This window comes from Camelus bactrianus, chromosome 10 (genome assembly GCF_048773025.1).
Source record: "Camelus bactrianus isolate YW-2024 breed Bactrian camel chromosome 10, ASM4877302v1, whole genome shotgun sequence".
In the NCBI taxonomy this organism is placed as follows: domain Eukaryota; kingdom Metazoa; phylum Chordata; class Mammalia; order Artiodactyla; family Camelidae; genus Camelus; species Camelus bactrianus.
The window spans coordinates 48,811,846-48,825,514 of record NC_133548.1 but is presented as its reverse complement, the minus strand read 5'-3'; the positions used below and the strand labels follow the sequence as shown (position 1 = coordinate 48,825,514).

Genomic DNA, 13,669 nt, shown 5'->3' with positions numbered 1-13,669 from the left:
CGGAATGTCCATTCTGAATGAGACTGCCAGACACTAAATAGGTGACATGCAGTTGGGCTCCTGAATTTTCCTTTCGCTTCCTTTCAACATAATCATACAGCATCCTGTTCCAAACAAAAGGCACAAGTAAGTCATTAGGAAAAGTTTACCTCATCAACTCTTAATTCATGACTTAAAAGTTAGATATATTAAATCTGACAGTCCATCAAATATTCTACAGAGTAATTTTGCTCTGTCCATGGACAGAGAGTTAAAAAAAGATGGATGGAACATAGGGGTTGTGGTCAACTTATATTGAGCTGGCACAGTGACCAAGCAACTGAAATAAAAGAAATATAATAATAGGTCAAGAGGGACTGAGCCTACATTAAAACAGAGGCAAAGCCACACAATGGATAGAATAATGAATCAAGAAAAAGTTCAGTCACTATCTAGCTATGTGATCCTGGATAAATTACTTCGTTTTTCCAGGCCTCCATATCCTGAGGTATTATTTGGGAGGGATCCACTAGATGGGCAATTTTTTTAACCTGGGATTCCTGTGGCCATCCATAACCTTCCACTGCCCAAAACTGTAAGCAAAATGTATTTCTTGAGGGGAAGGTGGAAATAGTTCAGGGTTTTCCAAAGATTCACAAAAAGATTACTCCAAAACATTAAGAACCACTATGGAGATGATCACAAGTGACCAGCTCTGAAATTCCAACTTTATGATCATTCATATCCAGTGCTGTTCCAGAACTGCAGAATGTAAGAGCTTACTCACACTGCTTAGTATTCATTAACCTGAGATTACAAAACATTCAATGTAGTAATAATGCTGCTTTTAGTATCATCTCTAAGTTCATTTTTATCCTTACAATCCAGCTAGTATCAGAAGCTGACTCCCCTCAAAAACTTAAAAATTTAATAGAAACATCAACCAAATTGACACATCATTTGTATCTTTTATTTCAAGAAACACTGAGCCTCTATGACATGTCATACTTCTGCCAAGATGGCTGGAAACAAAAATTCCAAGGGAAATTCAACCTACACTGTTGGCTACTCTTTTGACTTCCTTGATCCAATGCCTCACTGAGTGTCCTGCCACCCCTCTAACTGCCTCTGCTCCATTTCCGGCACAGACTTGACTACCTCCTCCTTCCTAAACTGTTGGGGTTGTGTCTTCAGCTACCTTCTCACACTCTATATTAGAATGATCAACGATCTGGGTTTGCCTGGATCTGAAGGGTTTCCTGAGACACGGACTTGCAGTGCTAAAACCGGCAGTCCTGGGCACACCAGGATGATTGGTCACCTTACTGCATATTCTCCTTGATCCATTTCATTCATCCTTATGGCTTCATTTATTCCCAACAACAACATCATCTGCTCAAACTACCCAAGCCAGAAATCTGGGAGTCATTATCCTTCACTTCTCCCTGTCCAGTGATTTGCCAGATCTTGTCAGTTCTCCCTCCCAAGTAATTCTTGACTCCATGCCCTCCAAATCTCTTGACTGGACCATTTCAATTCCAAGTGTTAATTTCCTCTTCCTACCCCCTTCCCATTCATTATCCACAAGGCTGCCAAGGTGAAATTTTAAAAATGCAAATGAAGTCATTCTGTCAACAAAACTTTACTGAGTGGCTACTTCAGGTTTTATGCCTTGAGGATAGGGCAGTGAACAAAACCAAAGTTCCTACCCATTCAGAGTTTGCACTGTAGAAAAGAGAGACAAAGAATAAACAAACAAAATATGTCAGACTCTATAGGAGAAAAAAAAAAGATTAGGAGAATTAGGAGAACTGCCTGAAGAAGTTTTGCTATTACATGATTAGGGAAGGCATCATGAGCAGAGCCCTGCAGGAAGTAACAGAGCCACCAATGCAGATATCTCAGGAAAGAAGGTTCCAGGTAGAAAGAACAGCAAATGCAAAGGTTCTGAGGCAAGAACATAAGCAATGTCCAAGGAACAGAAATGGGTGTGTGTGCTGAATAAGGAAGCAGGGGAGAAGAGAGCCAAGTGCCAGACATGCAGGGCTCCATGGCCCTATGCAGGACTTTAAGCAAGGAAGTCACTAGAAGGTTTAGAGCAGAAATAAGATGATCTCACCTTACAGGGGACTCCTGATTCCCGTGTGAATATACTGTCGAGGGGCAAGGAAGGAAGCAGGGAGACCAGTTAGGAGGCTACTGCAGTAATCCAGGCCAGAGATGCTGGTGGCTCAGACTAGGGGTGGCAGCAATGAAGGTAGTAATTAGTGGATGAATTATGGGTATATCTTAAAGGGAGAAACAACAGGATTTGCTGATGGATTGACCGAAGGGTATGAGAGAAAGAGAAGTCAAGGATGATTATATTAATCAACTCAAAAAAAAAAAAAAAAAAAAAAAGGCTGTTACTCACTGAGATGGAGAAAAGCAGGAGACATGGGGGAGAAATGAGGAATTAAGTTTGAAGGCATGTTAAACCTGAGGTGTCTACTAGTGATCAAGTGTTGTTAAAAAGGTAGTTGACTATTCTCATCTGAAGTATTATTCCTTGTTTGAAAGTTTACAGTAGTGCTCCATCTTCTAAGGAGCAACTCCAACTCCCTAGCAGCGACATGTAAGACCTTTCTTGCTCTGGCCCCTGTATCTCTCACCATTCTCCCAAACTCATACTACTTTCAATGCAAGAAACACTCTGCAGTTCCCCTGGCTCCTTTGTAAGCCCCTCCTTCTGCCTAGAATGCTCTTCTCAGACCTCAGCCACCTAATTTCTCATCACAACAGCAGCTCAGTTATCACCTATGTGAATCCTCCCCTACCACCACCAGGCCAGCAGGGCACCCCTCCCCTCTTAAGTTCTAACAGAACCTATTCCGTATCTGTTATTATAGCACTCACCACACTATATTCTAACTATTTAGTTTAAATTTCTACCATTCCCACTAGACTATAAGCATCCTGAGGAAAAAATATGCCCTATTCAGCATTTCTGTTGATTCCTCTATCTTGTTCTCTTTAGTGTTTCTGTCCACGCAGCAATTATGTTAGGAAAGATGAGGCACACAGATTTACAAACATTTTGGTTTATTTATGCTAGTTAGGACATGCCAGTAGAAATGAACAGCAGGGACCCCGCCCAAGATGCTTTCAAGCTTGCTGGCTAAATGCTTTATCTTTTATCAATAACTCACATTCTTGCCTATATCATCAGTCATTGTCCTCTGTGCACCCCATATCAACCCAGTTCTCTTATATTAACAAGAAGGTCAAAACTGCACAAACCCTTTAAAAAAAAAATTTCTGCATAATTTCTGAATCTCCAGAGCAGGTTCATCTAATTTTATTATGCCAAACATCTTACCAACAAAACACGCAAATTACTCCTAAATATGAATGACAATATGTATGACTTCTTACAAGATGCACTTCCTACACACATAATTAACTATACCTTCTCATCTTCTTATTTTAATTCATTTATTTTCCCTCCTGATCAGTTCACTCATAATTTTCCCTTGGATGAATACAGTGTATAGTCTATATTGCCTTCGCTAATCTATTTTAATTCCTTCACAGCATTTTTATAACCTAAAATTACCTTGTTTAAGTTAATGATGGGAGGGACCTTATTTGTCAGGTTTGCTGTTTTATGACAGAGCCTAAATAATATTAAAAATATAGTAAAAACTGAAAAAATACCTCTTTAATGAATCCAAGCAAACAATAACAACCATGTCCAGTCACTGCCTTCAGTACCAACAATGATACTTTAAATGATCCCATTATAGGTAAAAGGAAAAAAAAGGTGACAGGACACTTTTAAGTATCAGTTTTCTCATCTGTTAAAGAGGCTGACAGCACCCATCACATTGGACTGTTATAAAGATTATGTAAGATAAACGTCTGTGAAAATAGTACCATAGTGCTCAGTACTCACTCAATAAATATTTACAGGCATGAAGATGCAGTGATTGTGGCATACCGTATTTTCCAAAGAAGGCTGCAACATCTCCCATAGGGTGGAGTCCATCCCCTCCCCTTGAATGTGGGAAAGCTAGTGAGTCATTTTAACCAAAAGAAATGAAGCAGACCTGACACTGCTTGACTTCCGATGCAAGTCAGAAAAGGCAATAAGCTTCTGCCTTGCACTGGAGCACTAGCTTTTGGGGTCCTGAACGGCTGTGTAAGAAGTCTGACTACCTGAAGATACCATTCTCTTAGGAAACACCAGGCCATATAAACAGACCACACGCAATGACTGGTCAATAGCCCCTGCTGAAGACCCAGCTGATGGCCAGCATCAGCTGCCAGACTCATGTGTAAAGATGCCTACAGATGATTGGGCTCCAGCTGTTGAAGCTTCCAGCTGAGGCACCAGACAACATGGAACAGAGATAAACCATTCTCACTGTGCCTCGCCCAAATCCCAAGCGAAAAGAATCTATAAACATAATAAAATGGTTGTTTCAAGCGATTAAATTTGGGGGCAACATGTTACATAGCAATAGTAAGTGGAAAAGAGATGAACCTGATAAATGTGTTCCCTGCCTTCATGCAGCTTACATTCTCGTGGGAGGGAGGCATACAATAAGCAAGAAAATGTTAGCTAGTATTAAGAAATATGAAATGTTGGAACAACTGGATAACCACATGCAAAAGAATGAAGTTGGGCCCTTTCCTTACATCTTATAGAGAATGATTCTTGGGAGAAATAGTGACTGTTTATAGGTATACCTCGGAGATACTGCAGGTTCAATTCCACACCGCTGCAAAAAAGTGAGTATTAAAATAAAGCGAGTCACATGAATTTTCTGGTTTCCCAGTGCATATAAAAGTTATGTTTACACTATACTGTAGTCTATTAAGTGTGCAATAGCATCATGTCTAAATGAACAATGCATATAACTTGATTAAAAAATACTTTACTGCTAAAAAATGCTAACCATCATCTGAGCCTTTATCAAGTCATAATCTTTTTGCTAGCAGAGGGTTTGAAACACAGTGAGAATTACCAAAATGTGACAGAGACAAGAAATATTCAAATGCTATTGGAAAAATGGCACCAAGATACTTGTTCAATGCAGAGTTGCCACAAACCTTCAATTTGTAAAAAGTGCAATATCTGCAAGGTGCAATAAAGTGAAGCACACAAAACAAGATATGCCTATACACATTTTAGGCCTTCATTTAAAAATTAGCTTGAGCCAACACCTAATTTGAAAACTACAGCGTATTCCTATTATGAGCATTTTTAGTATATTGAGCACAAGATTATGTAGAAACTTTAAATATAATAATAATTATTGATGTAAAAGCTAACTACAAAACTCTCAGAAGAAAACACAAAAGTAAATCTTCATGACTTACTTGGGCTAGGTAAAGCCTTCTTAGATATGGTATAAAAAGTACAAGCAACAAAAGAAAAAAAAAACTGGACTCCATCAATAGTAAGAACTTTGTGCTTCAAGGGGTACCATCAAGAAAGTGCAAAGACAACCCACAGAATGGGAGAAAAATTTTGCGAATCATTATCTGATCGGGTTTTGTATTTAGAATGTAAAAAGAACTCTTAGAACTCAGTAATAAAAAGATAAAAAACCCAATGAAAAAAATGGGCAAAGGGTCTGAATAGGTATTTCTCCAAAGAAGATATACAAATGGCTAATAAGCATGTGAAAAGATCAAACTCATTAGTCACTACAGAAATGCAAATCAAAACCATAATGATAATCAATTTACACCCACTAGGATGGCAAAAGACATATAATAAAAAGAGTTGACAAGAATGTAGAGATATTGGAACCCTGATACTTTGCCAATGGAATTGTAAAATAGTGTAGCCCCTTTGAGAAACAGTTCATCAGTTCCTCAAAATGTTACATATGACCCAGAAATTCCAATCTTAGGTGTATAATCAAGAGAATGGACAATATATGTCCATACAAAAACATGTACACAAATGTTCATAGTAGCATTATTCATCATACCCTCTAAATGTGGAAACAACTCAAATGTCCATCAGTTGATGAATAAATGAAATATGGTATACCCATGTTATGGGTTGAACTGTGTTCCCCCAAAAAAGATATACTGAAGTCTTAACCACCAATACCTCACAGTGACCTTATTTGGAAACAGGGTCTTTGTAGATGTAACCAGTTAAGATGAGGTCGTACTGGAATAGAGTGGGCTCCTTAATCTACTATGACTGGAATCCTTGTAAGATGACCATGTGAAGATACAGACACCCAGGGAGGATGCCATGGGACTATGAAGGCAGATACTGGGGTTATACAGCTACAAGTCAAGGAATGCCAAAGACTGCCAGCAAACCACCAGAAGTTAGGAAGAAGCAAGGAAGGATTTTTCTCTATATGTTTCAGAGGGAGCATGACCCTACCAACACATTAATTTCAGACTTCCAGCCTCTAGAACTAAGACAATAAATTTCTGTTGTTTTAAACCATCCAGTTTGTAGTATTTATTCTGTTACGGCAGCCCTAAGAAAATAACATCCTGCATGATAGCATATTAATCAAACATAAAAAGGAATAAAGTACTGATACATACTACAACATGGACAAACTTCTAAAATATTATGCCAAGTGAAAGAAACTAGATACACAAGATTACATATTATAAGGTTCCATTTATATGGACAGATCTATCTTTAGACAGAGTATTAGTTGGTTGCATTAATGCTGGGGGGACAAGAATGATGAGGGACTGCTAACGGATACAAGGTTTCTTTTGGGGATGATGAAAATATTTTGAAATTAACTGTAGTGATGGCTGCACAACTCTGTGAATATACTAAAAATCACTGAACTGTACATTTTAAATGAGTGAATCATATGGTATGTGAATTAGATCTCAATACAGCTGTTCTTAAAAAAAGAATTATGAAAGGAATTAACAGGGTGACATAACAGAGAGTTAGGGAGGAGCAGGGATACCTGAAAGTGAGCATTAGGTAAGGGCTGTTACAAGAAGTAATGTGTCAAATTTAAGCTGAAACCTGAAGGATGAGGACAGCTAGGAGAAGAGCAGTCCAGGCAGAGGGAACGAACGGTACAAACTTCCTTGGGTGAAAATGGACTTGGCATATCTGAGGAACAGAAAAGCAAATGTGGCTAGAGTATAAGCCAGGTAAAGTATGTATGGTATGTCAGTCAGTATGGGATGAAGTTGGGAGACAGGCAAGGGCTAGATAGCATATTAAGTCTATAAAAATTACAGGAAATAAGGGTCGCTACAGTAAAATTGCAGTCAACTTTATTTCATCTTCAGGCCTCAATATGCACCTTTAAACCTCAATAGGCTTATATAGTAATACTTACCTCATTTCATATTTAAGCATCCATAACTACAATAAATAATTACTCTTATGGGTATCCATTCCTAAAGTTACCTGAACCTCTTAGGTTTGGGCCAGGTCTGGTCTTAGCAACAGCAATCTCAAATAGTCAAAATGACTCCAAACCCATCCCTGGGTCAAGAGTTTCAGGTCTTGGAGGCATAAACATCACACTCAAAACCAGGTTTCTAAATCTGTCAAACAGTAATCCAAATTAAGCCAAATCAACCCATTCTAGAGATCAGTGATTTTCTAACACTAATGAATGTCCTATAACTCAAGAAATAGGGAAAAATAGACCCCCTCTTAGGAATAAAGCAAACAAAAGGAATATTTAACTCAATATATGTGCTCTCAGCCTGTTCACCAATTCCTCCTCATGGGACATAGACAACATCTGCACATTTGCAGGTGAAGAAATTTTGAAGTTAATTCAAAAGCTTGCCTTTTCCTAAATAAAACAGAGATTTTTAAAAAATGGAAAAAAATCAATAAAACCAAGAGCTGGTTCTTTGAAACGGTAAACAAAACTGACAAACCTCAGGCCAGGCTCACCAAGAAGAAAACAGAGAGGACCCCAAAAATCCAAAATAAGGAATGAAAGAGGAGAAATAACAATCAAGGGGGAAGGTATAGCTCAGTGGTAGAGCGAGAGCTTAGCATGCACAAGGTCCTGGGTTCAATCCCCATACTTCTGTTTAAAAATAAAAATAAAAATAAATAAACTTAATTCCCTCCCACCCCCCAAAAAATCAATACCACAGAAATACAAAAAAATCGTAAGAATACTATGAACAATTATATGCCAACAAATTGGACAACCTATAAGAAATGGACAAGTTCCTAGAAACATACAGGCCATCAAAACTCAATCAAAAAGAAATAGATAATTTGAATAGACTGTTCACTAGAAGTCAAAAAGAATCTGTTAAAAACAAACAAACAAACAAACAAACAAATAAAACTCCCTACCAGATGGCTTCACTAGGGAATTCTACCAAACATACAAAGAACTTATACAGAGCCTTCAAACTCTTCCAAAACGTTGAAGAGGAGGGAACACTCCCAAAGTCATTCTATGAAGCCACCATCGGTATGATACTAAAGCCAGACAAACACACTACCAAAAAAGAAAATTACTGGCAAGTATCTCTGATGACTATGCAAAAATTCTCAACAAAATATTAGCAAACTGAATCTAACAACACATAAAAAAGATCATACACCACGATCAAGTTGGATTCATCCCAGGGGCACAACAATGGTTCAACATACACAAATCAATCAATGTGATATACCACATCAACAAAAACACAAAAATCACATGATCATCTCAATAGATGCAGAAAAAGCATCTGATAAAATTCAGTACCCATTCATAATAAAAACTCTTACCAAAGTAGGTATAGAGGGAATATATCTCAACATAATAAACGCTATTTATGATAAACCCACAGCCAACATAATACTCAATGGTGAAAAGCTAAAAGCCTTCCCACTAAAATCTGGAACAAGAAAAGGATGCCCACTCTCACTACTTCTATTAAACACAGTATTGGAAGTCCTAGCCACAGCAGTCAGACAAGAAAAAGAAATAAAAGGTATCCAAATTGGAAGGGAAAAGGTAAACTTGTCATTATATGCAGATGACATGATACTATATATATAAAGTCCTGAAGACCCCACACAAAAACTACTAGTACTGATAAATGAATTCATCAAGGTACCAGCATACAAGATTAACATACAGAAATCTGTTGCATTTCTTTGCACTAACAATGAAATATCAGAAAAGGAAAGTAAAGAAACAACCCCTTTAAAATCACAACAAAAAGGAAAAAAAAAAAACTTAGGAATAAGCCTGACCAAGGAGATGAAAGACTTACACGCTGAGAACTATAACACATTGATAAAGTAAACTGAAGATCACTTAAATAAATGGAAAAATATCCCATGCTCTTGGATTAGAAGAATTAATATTCTTAAAATGGCCATACTACTCAAAGCAATCTACAGATGTAATGCAATCCCTGTCAAACTACCCATGACATTTTTCACAGAACTAGAATAATCCTAAAATTTATACGGAACCAAAAAAGACCTAGAATTGCCAAAGCAATCCTGAGGAAAATGAACAAAGCTGGAGGCATAAACCCTCCCAGACTTCAGACAATACTACAAAGCTACAGTAATCAAAATAGCATGGTATTGGCACCAAAACAGACATAGGGATCAATGGAACAGAATAGAGAGCCCAGAAATAAACCCACACACCTACGGTCAATTAATCTTTGACAAAGGAGAAAAGAATGTACAATGGAGAAAAAACAGTCTCTTTGGCAAGTGGTGTTGGGAAAGCTGGACAATTGTACATAATCAATGAAGTTAGAACACTCCCTCACACCATACACAAAAATAAACTCAAAATGGATCAAAGAATTAAATGTAAGACATGACACCATAAAATTCCTGTAAGAGAACACAGGTAAAACATTCTGACATAAATTGTAGCAATGTTTTCTCAGGTCAGTCTCCCAGGGCAATAGAAACAAAAGCAAAATTAAACAAATGGGATCTCATCAAACTTACAAGCTTTTGCACAGCAAAGGAAACCATAAACAAAATGAAAAGACAACCTACGGACTGGTAGAAAATACTTGCAAATGTTGTAACCAACAAGGGGATTAACCTTCAACACATACAAATAGCTCATACAGCTTAATAACAAAAAACCAAACAATACAATTTAAAAAAAAAATGGGCAGAAGACCTAAACAGACATTTCTCCAATGAAGACATACAGAAGGCAAAAAGGCACATGAAAAGATGTTAATCTTTAATTATTAGAGAAATGCAAATCAAAACTACAATGAGGTATCACCTCACACTGGTCAGAGCGGCCATCCATTAAAAAGTTCTCAAATAACAAATGCTGGAAAGGGTATAGAGAAAAGGGAATCCTCCTACACTGTTGGTGAGAATGTAAATTGGTGCAGCCATTATGGAAAACAGCATAGACATTCCTTAAAAAATGAAATTAGAGTTGCCATATTACCCAGCAATCCCACTTTTGGACATATATCTGGAGAAAACTCTAATTCAAAAAGATACATGCACCTTAATGCATGCAGCACTATTTACAGTAGCCAAGATGTAGAAGCAACTTAAATGTCCACTGACAGATGAATGGATAAAGACAATGTGGTATATATATACACAATGGAACACTACTCAGCCTTAAAAAAGAATGAAATAATGCCATTTGCAGCAACACGGATGGGCCTACAGATTATCATACTAAGTGAAGTAAGTCAGAAAGAGAAAGATAAATACTATATGATGTCACTTATAAGTGGAATCTTAAAAAATGACACAAATGAACTTATTTACAAAACAGAAACAGACTCACAGATGGAGAAAGCAAACTTACGGTTAACAAATAGAAAAGGAGTGGAAGAGGGATAAATTAGGAGTTTGGCATTTGCAGGTATAAACTGCTATATATAAAATAGGTAAACAACAATGTCCTACTGTATATGTACAGCACAGGGAACTATATTCAATGTCTTTATAAGAAATAATGGAAAAGAATATGAAAAAGAAAACATACATATGTATAAATGAATCACATGCTGTACACCAGAAACTAACACAACATTGTAAATCAACTATACTTCAATAAAAATTTTTTTAAAGATAAAAATAAGTAAAAAAAATTTTTAAATTGTTTTTAACTTGCCTTTTCCATTTTGGCCTCAAGTTGGACTACAAGTTTCAGCAAGGAAAGGTGATATGACAAAATTCAAGAAGGGCAATACTCTGTGCCATCCTAAACACTCCCTTTTTAGTTTCACTTAGATAGCTCTCTCCTGTCTTATACAGCCTGTGTCAAACACCTGTTGACCTCTTTATGTAGGTACTTCAATAAACACCACCCAGAGATAGGCCTAAGGAGCACAAGTAAAAACGCAATGCAGATGTAAGATAACACGTATAAATCTGAGGTGCAAACTGAACTGGCTACCCCATTTAATAAATTTGAAGTAACAAAATGATGTTAACCAGAGGGCAAGGCTACAAGTAAATCCAGTAAACATATCACCACACATTTGTATATGAGTACACCTATCTCCTAAATAATAGACAAAAGCAGTAAAAGGTAGTAAAAATAGTATTCTTTCCCATTTCCCCAGAGGGGAAAAAAAGTTCTTACCTAGAGACTATCTGTAAAGCTAATAACAAAGCAAAAGAAAACAAGACAAAACAAAAAATTTCAATGTGATTAAAATTAGCAATAAACAATACTTACTGTTTGGCCTGATTAACGTGAACTCCTAATGTATAGCTCAGCCATTTGTATGTCACCTGCAAGAAGAAAAAAAATTTTTAATATTTTACTAGATGACTCCAGAGTGCAGATCAGTCCCAAGGGCTCCTAAAGAGTCTCACTCTTAGACGATTACTCCTGGTAAATTACAATAAATGCCACCCCAATTTTGCCAAGAACTATCCATCTGGGCAGGTAGGACTGAGATATTTATCTTACAAATATTAAGAAGTTTGTTTCACAGATCAATTAAGGCAACAGATTCTAAAAAGAAAGGATGAATATAAATAGAAAAAGCTCTCATTTTCCTTGCACTTCTTGTTTTACTAAAGTCCCTTTTTTCACATTCTGTCCTTTTGGGGGGCCACCGCCAAACACTATCCTCAAACTCACCAGAAGCTAGGTTATGTAGGAGGGCATGATTCAAACTTCTAAGGAAAGTTGCAGCCATACAAACATTAAAGGGCACAGGTGGTGCAGGAGCCAGGGAACAAGTGAAGTGGATGAATACTGTATAAGAGGTTGGATTGGGGACTACCGGCCTAAAGCGTAATCTTCCATCCTTCCTTGATCACTTGCCACTTCTTGTAATCTGTCACCCTCCTCTCAAAGTCTTCCAATTCTAAATGCTGAGTTTCCAATAATGACAAGACTTACATAAGTTAGGCAAAGGCAGTGTGATGCAGAGGAAAGTACTAGCAAAAGACAGATCTAGGCTGGAAAACTGATTATCCCTTACTAACCACAAATAAATGGTCCCTCTGCTTCAACTCCCTTTTCTAGGGATACTTTCACCGACCTCTACGTGGGTCACTGTAAAGATTAAATTTAAGAACGTGTATCCAAAGCTTATAGTAAGCACTCATTCATCACGATTGGCAAAGCGCATTAAGATCCATCATCTCACTTGATATTTACTCCAACCCTGTGGGGCAGGTCAAGCCTGTATCAATACCAAAGTTCCAGAAGAAACCGAGTGTCGGAAGGATAAACAATTTGTCACTTAACCCGGTTAGGACAATTTCCTCAGCTGTAAACTTGGGACCTCAAACGCCTTAGAAACATTATTAACCAACGCTCCTCCCTCCCCGCCTGACTTCCGTGGCCTGCGGTCCCTCCACAGAGCACAGAGCCCAGCACGCCCACCCAGGAACAAGGATTTGCGGGCGTCCCACAGGTCCTCGCTCGCCCTGGGGTACCTGTCTCCCCTCGGCCAGTCCCCACGCGGCAGAGGGGTCACGGCCCCCGCCACCCTCACCCGGCCAGACCCTAGTCGCCCGCCCATATTCCCCGGTTCTAGTTCCTCACGATCTTGTTCTGGTCCGTGACGAACTCGTCTATATTTTCCAGATAAAACTGGTCTGCCATAGTGCTGCGGTGCTAGGATCCGCTGCCTCTGAGCGCCCCTTGACACCACAACCGCAGCTCCCGCCGGCGGGAAACGTCTTTCCTTCCTCCCAGGTCCCGGGTCGTTTCCCACGGCAACGGGGGCGATGCGCTACGGCGGCCGCCCGAGGGCCAAACTAGTATCGGAACTAGTCTCGCGCCGGCTGAAGTAGGCGGAGCTCGTCGGAGCCGAGGAAGAAAGGAGCTAGGAGTGCGGGCGTGGTCTGGTGCGGCTGTCTGTAGAGCTCCGGTTTCAGATCCCGCCTCTGCACTCAGTGACTGACCCAGGGCGAAATACCTCGCGCTTAGGAGCCACATTCTACCGTAAATTGATAAAATAATCTTTGCCCTTTCATACGTTTCATATGCAGCAAATATTTATTAAGTACCTAGTCTATTCCAGGCGCTTCTTAGGCTCTGAGACACAGCAGAGAACAGTTAAGAAAATAAACAAGTATTTTAGTAGCGTCCTGCCAGCTGGGATAAAGTACTGCCTGTTATAATCTCTCAGAATTGAGAAATTAGGGAAGGTTTTCCAGAGGGGATGAGAAAGTTGTTTTGGTTAGAGGCAGGAGCATTTGCTGGGAAGGGAGTAGAGTGCATTATGGCTGGAATGTTGGGAG

The 13,669-nt window shown here is 38.7% G+C and overlaps 1 protein-coding gene across 2 annotated transcripts in view; it reads right to left on the bottom strand.

The window, feature by feature from the left end:
• Nucleotides 1-13,165, bottom strand: part of POLD3 (DNA polymerase delta 3, accessory subunit) — a 55,269-nt gene extending 42,104 nt beyond the window's left edge. For both annotated transcript variants that reach the window (XM_010973135.3, XM_074372618.1), the window contains exons 1-3: nucleotides 12,969-13,165; nucleotides 11,643-11,698; nucleotides 2-104 (exon numbers count right to left, since the gene is read on the bottom strand). In XM_010973135.3, the coding sequence (XP_010971437.3) occupies nucleotides 2-104; nucleotides 11,643-11,698; nucleotides 12,969-13,028 (219 nt within the window). In that variant the 5' untranslated portion in view covers nucleotides 13,029-13,165. The remainder of the gene's footprint in view (nucleotide 1; nucleotides 105-11,642; nucleotides 11,699-12,968) is intronic.
• Between the last annotated feature and the right edge of the window lie 504 nt (nucleotides 13,166-13,669).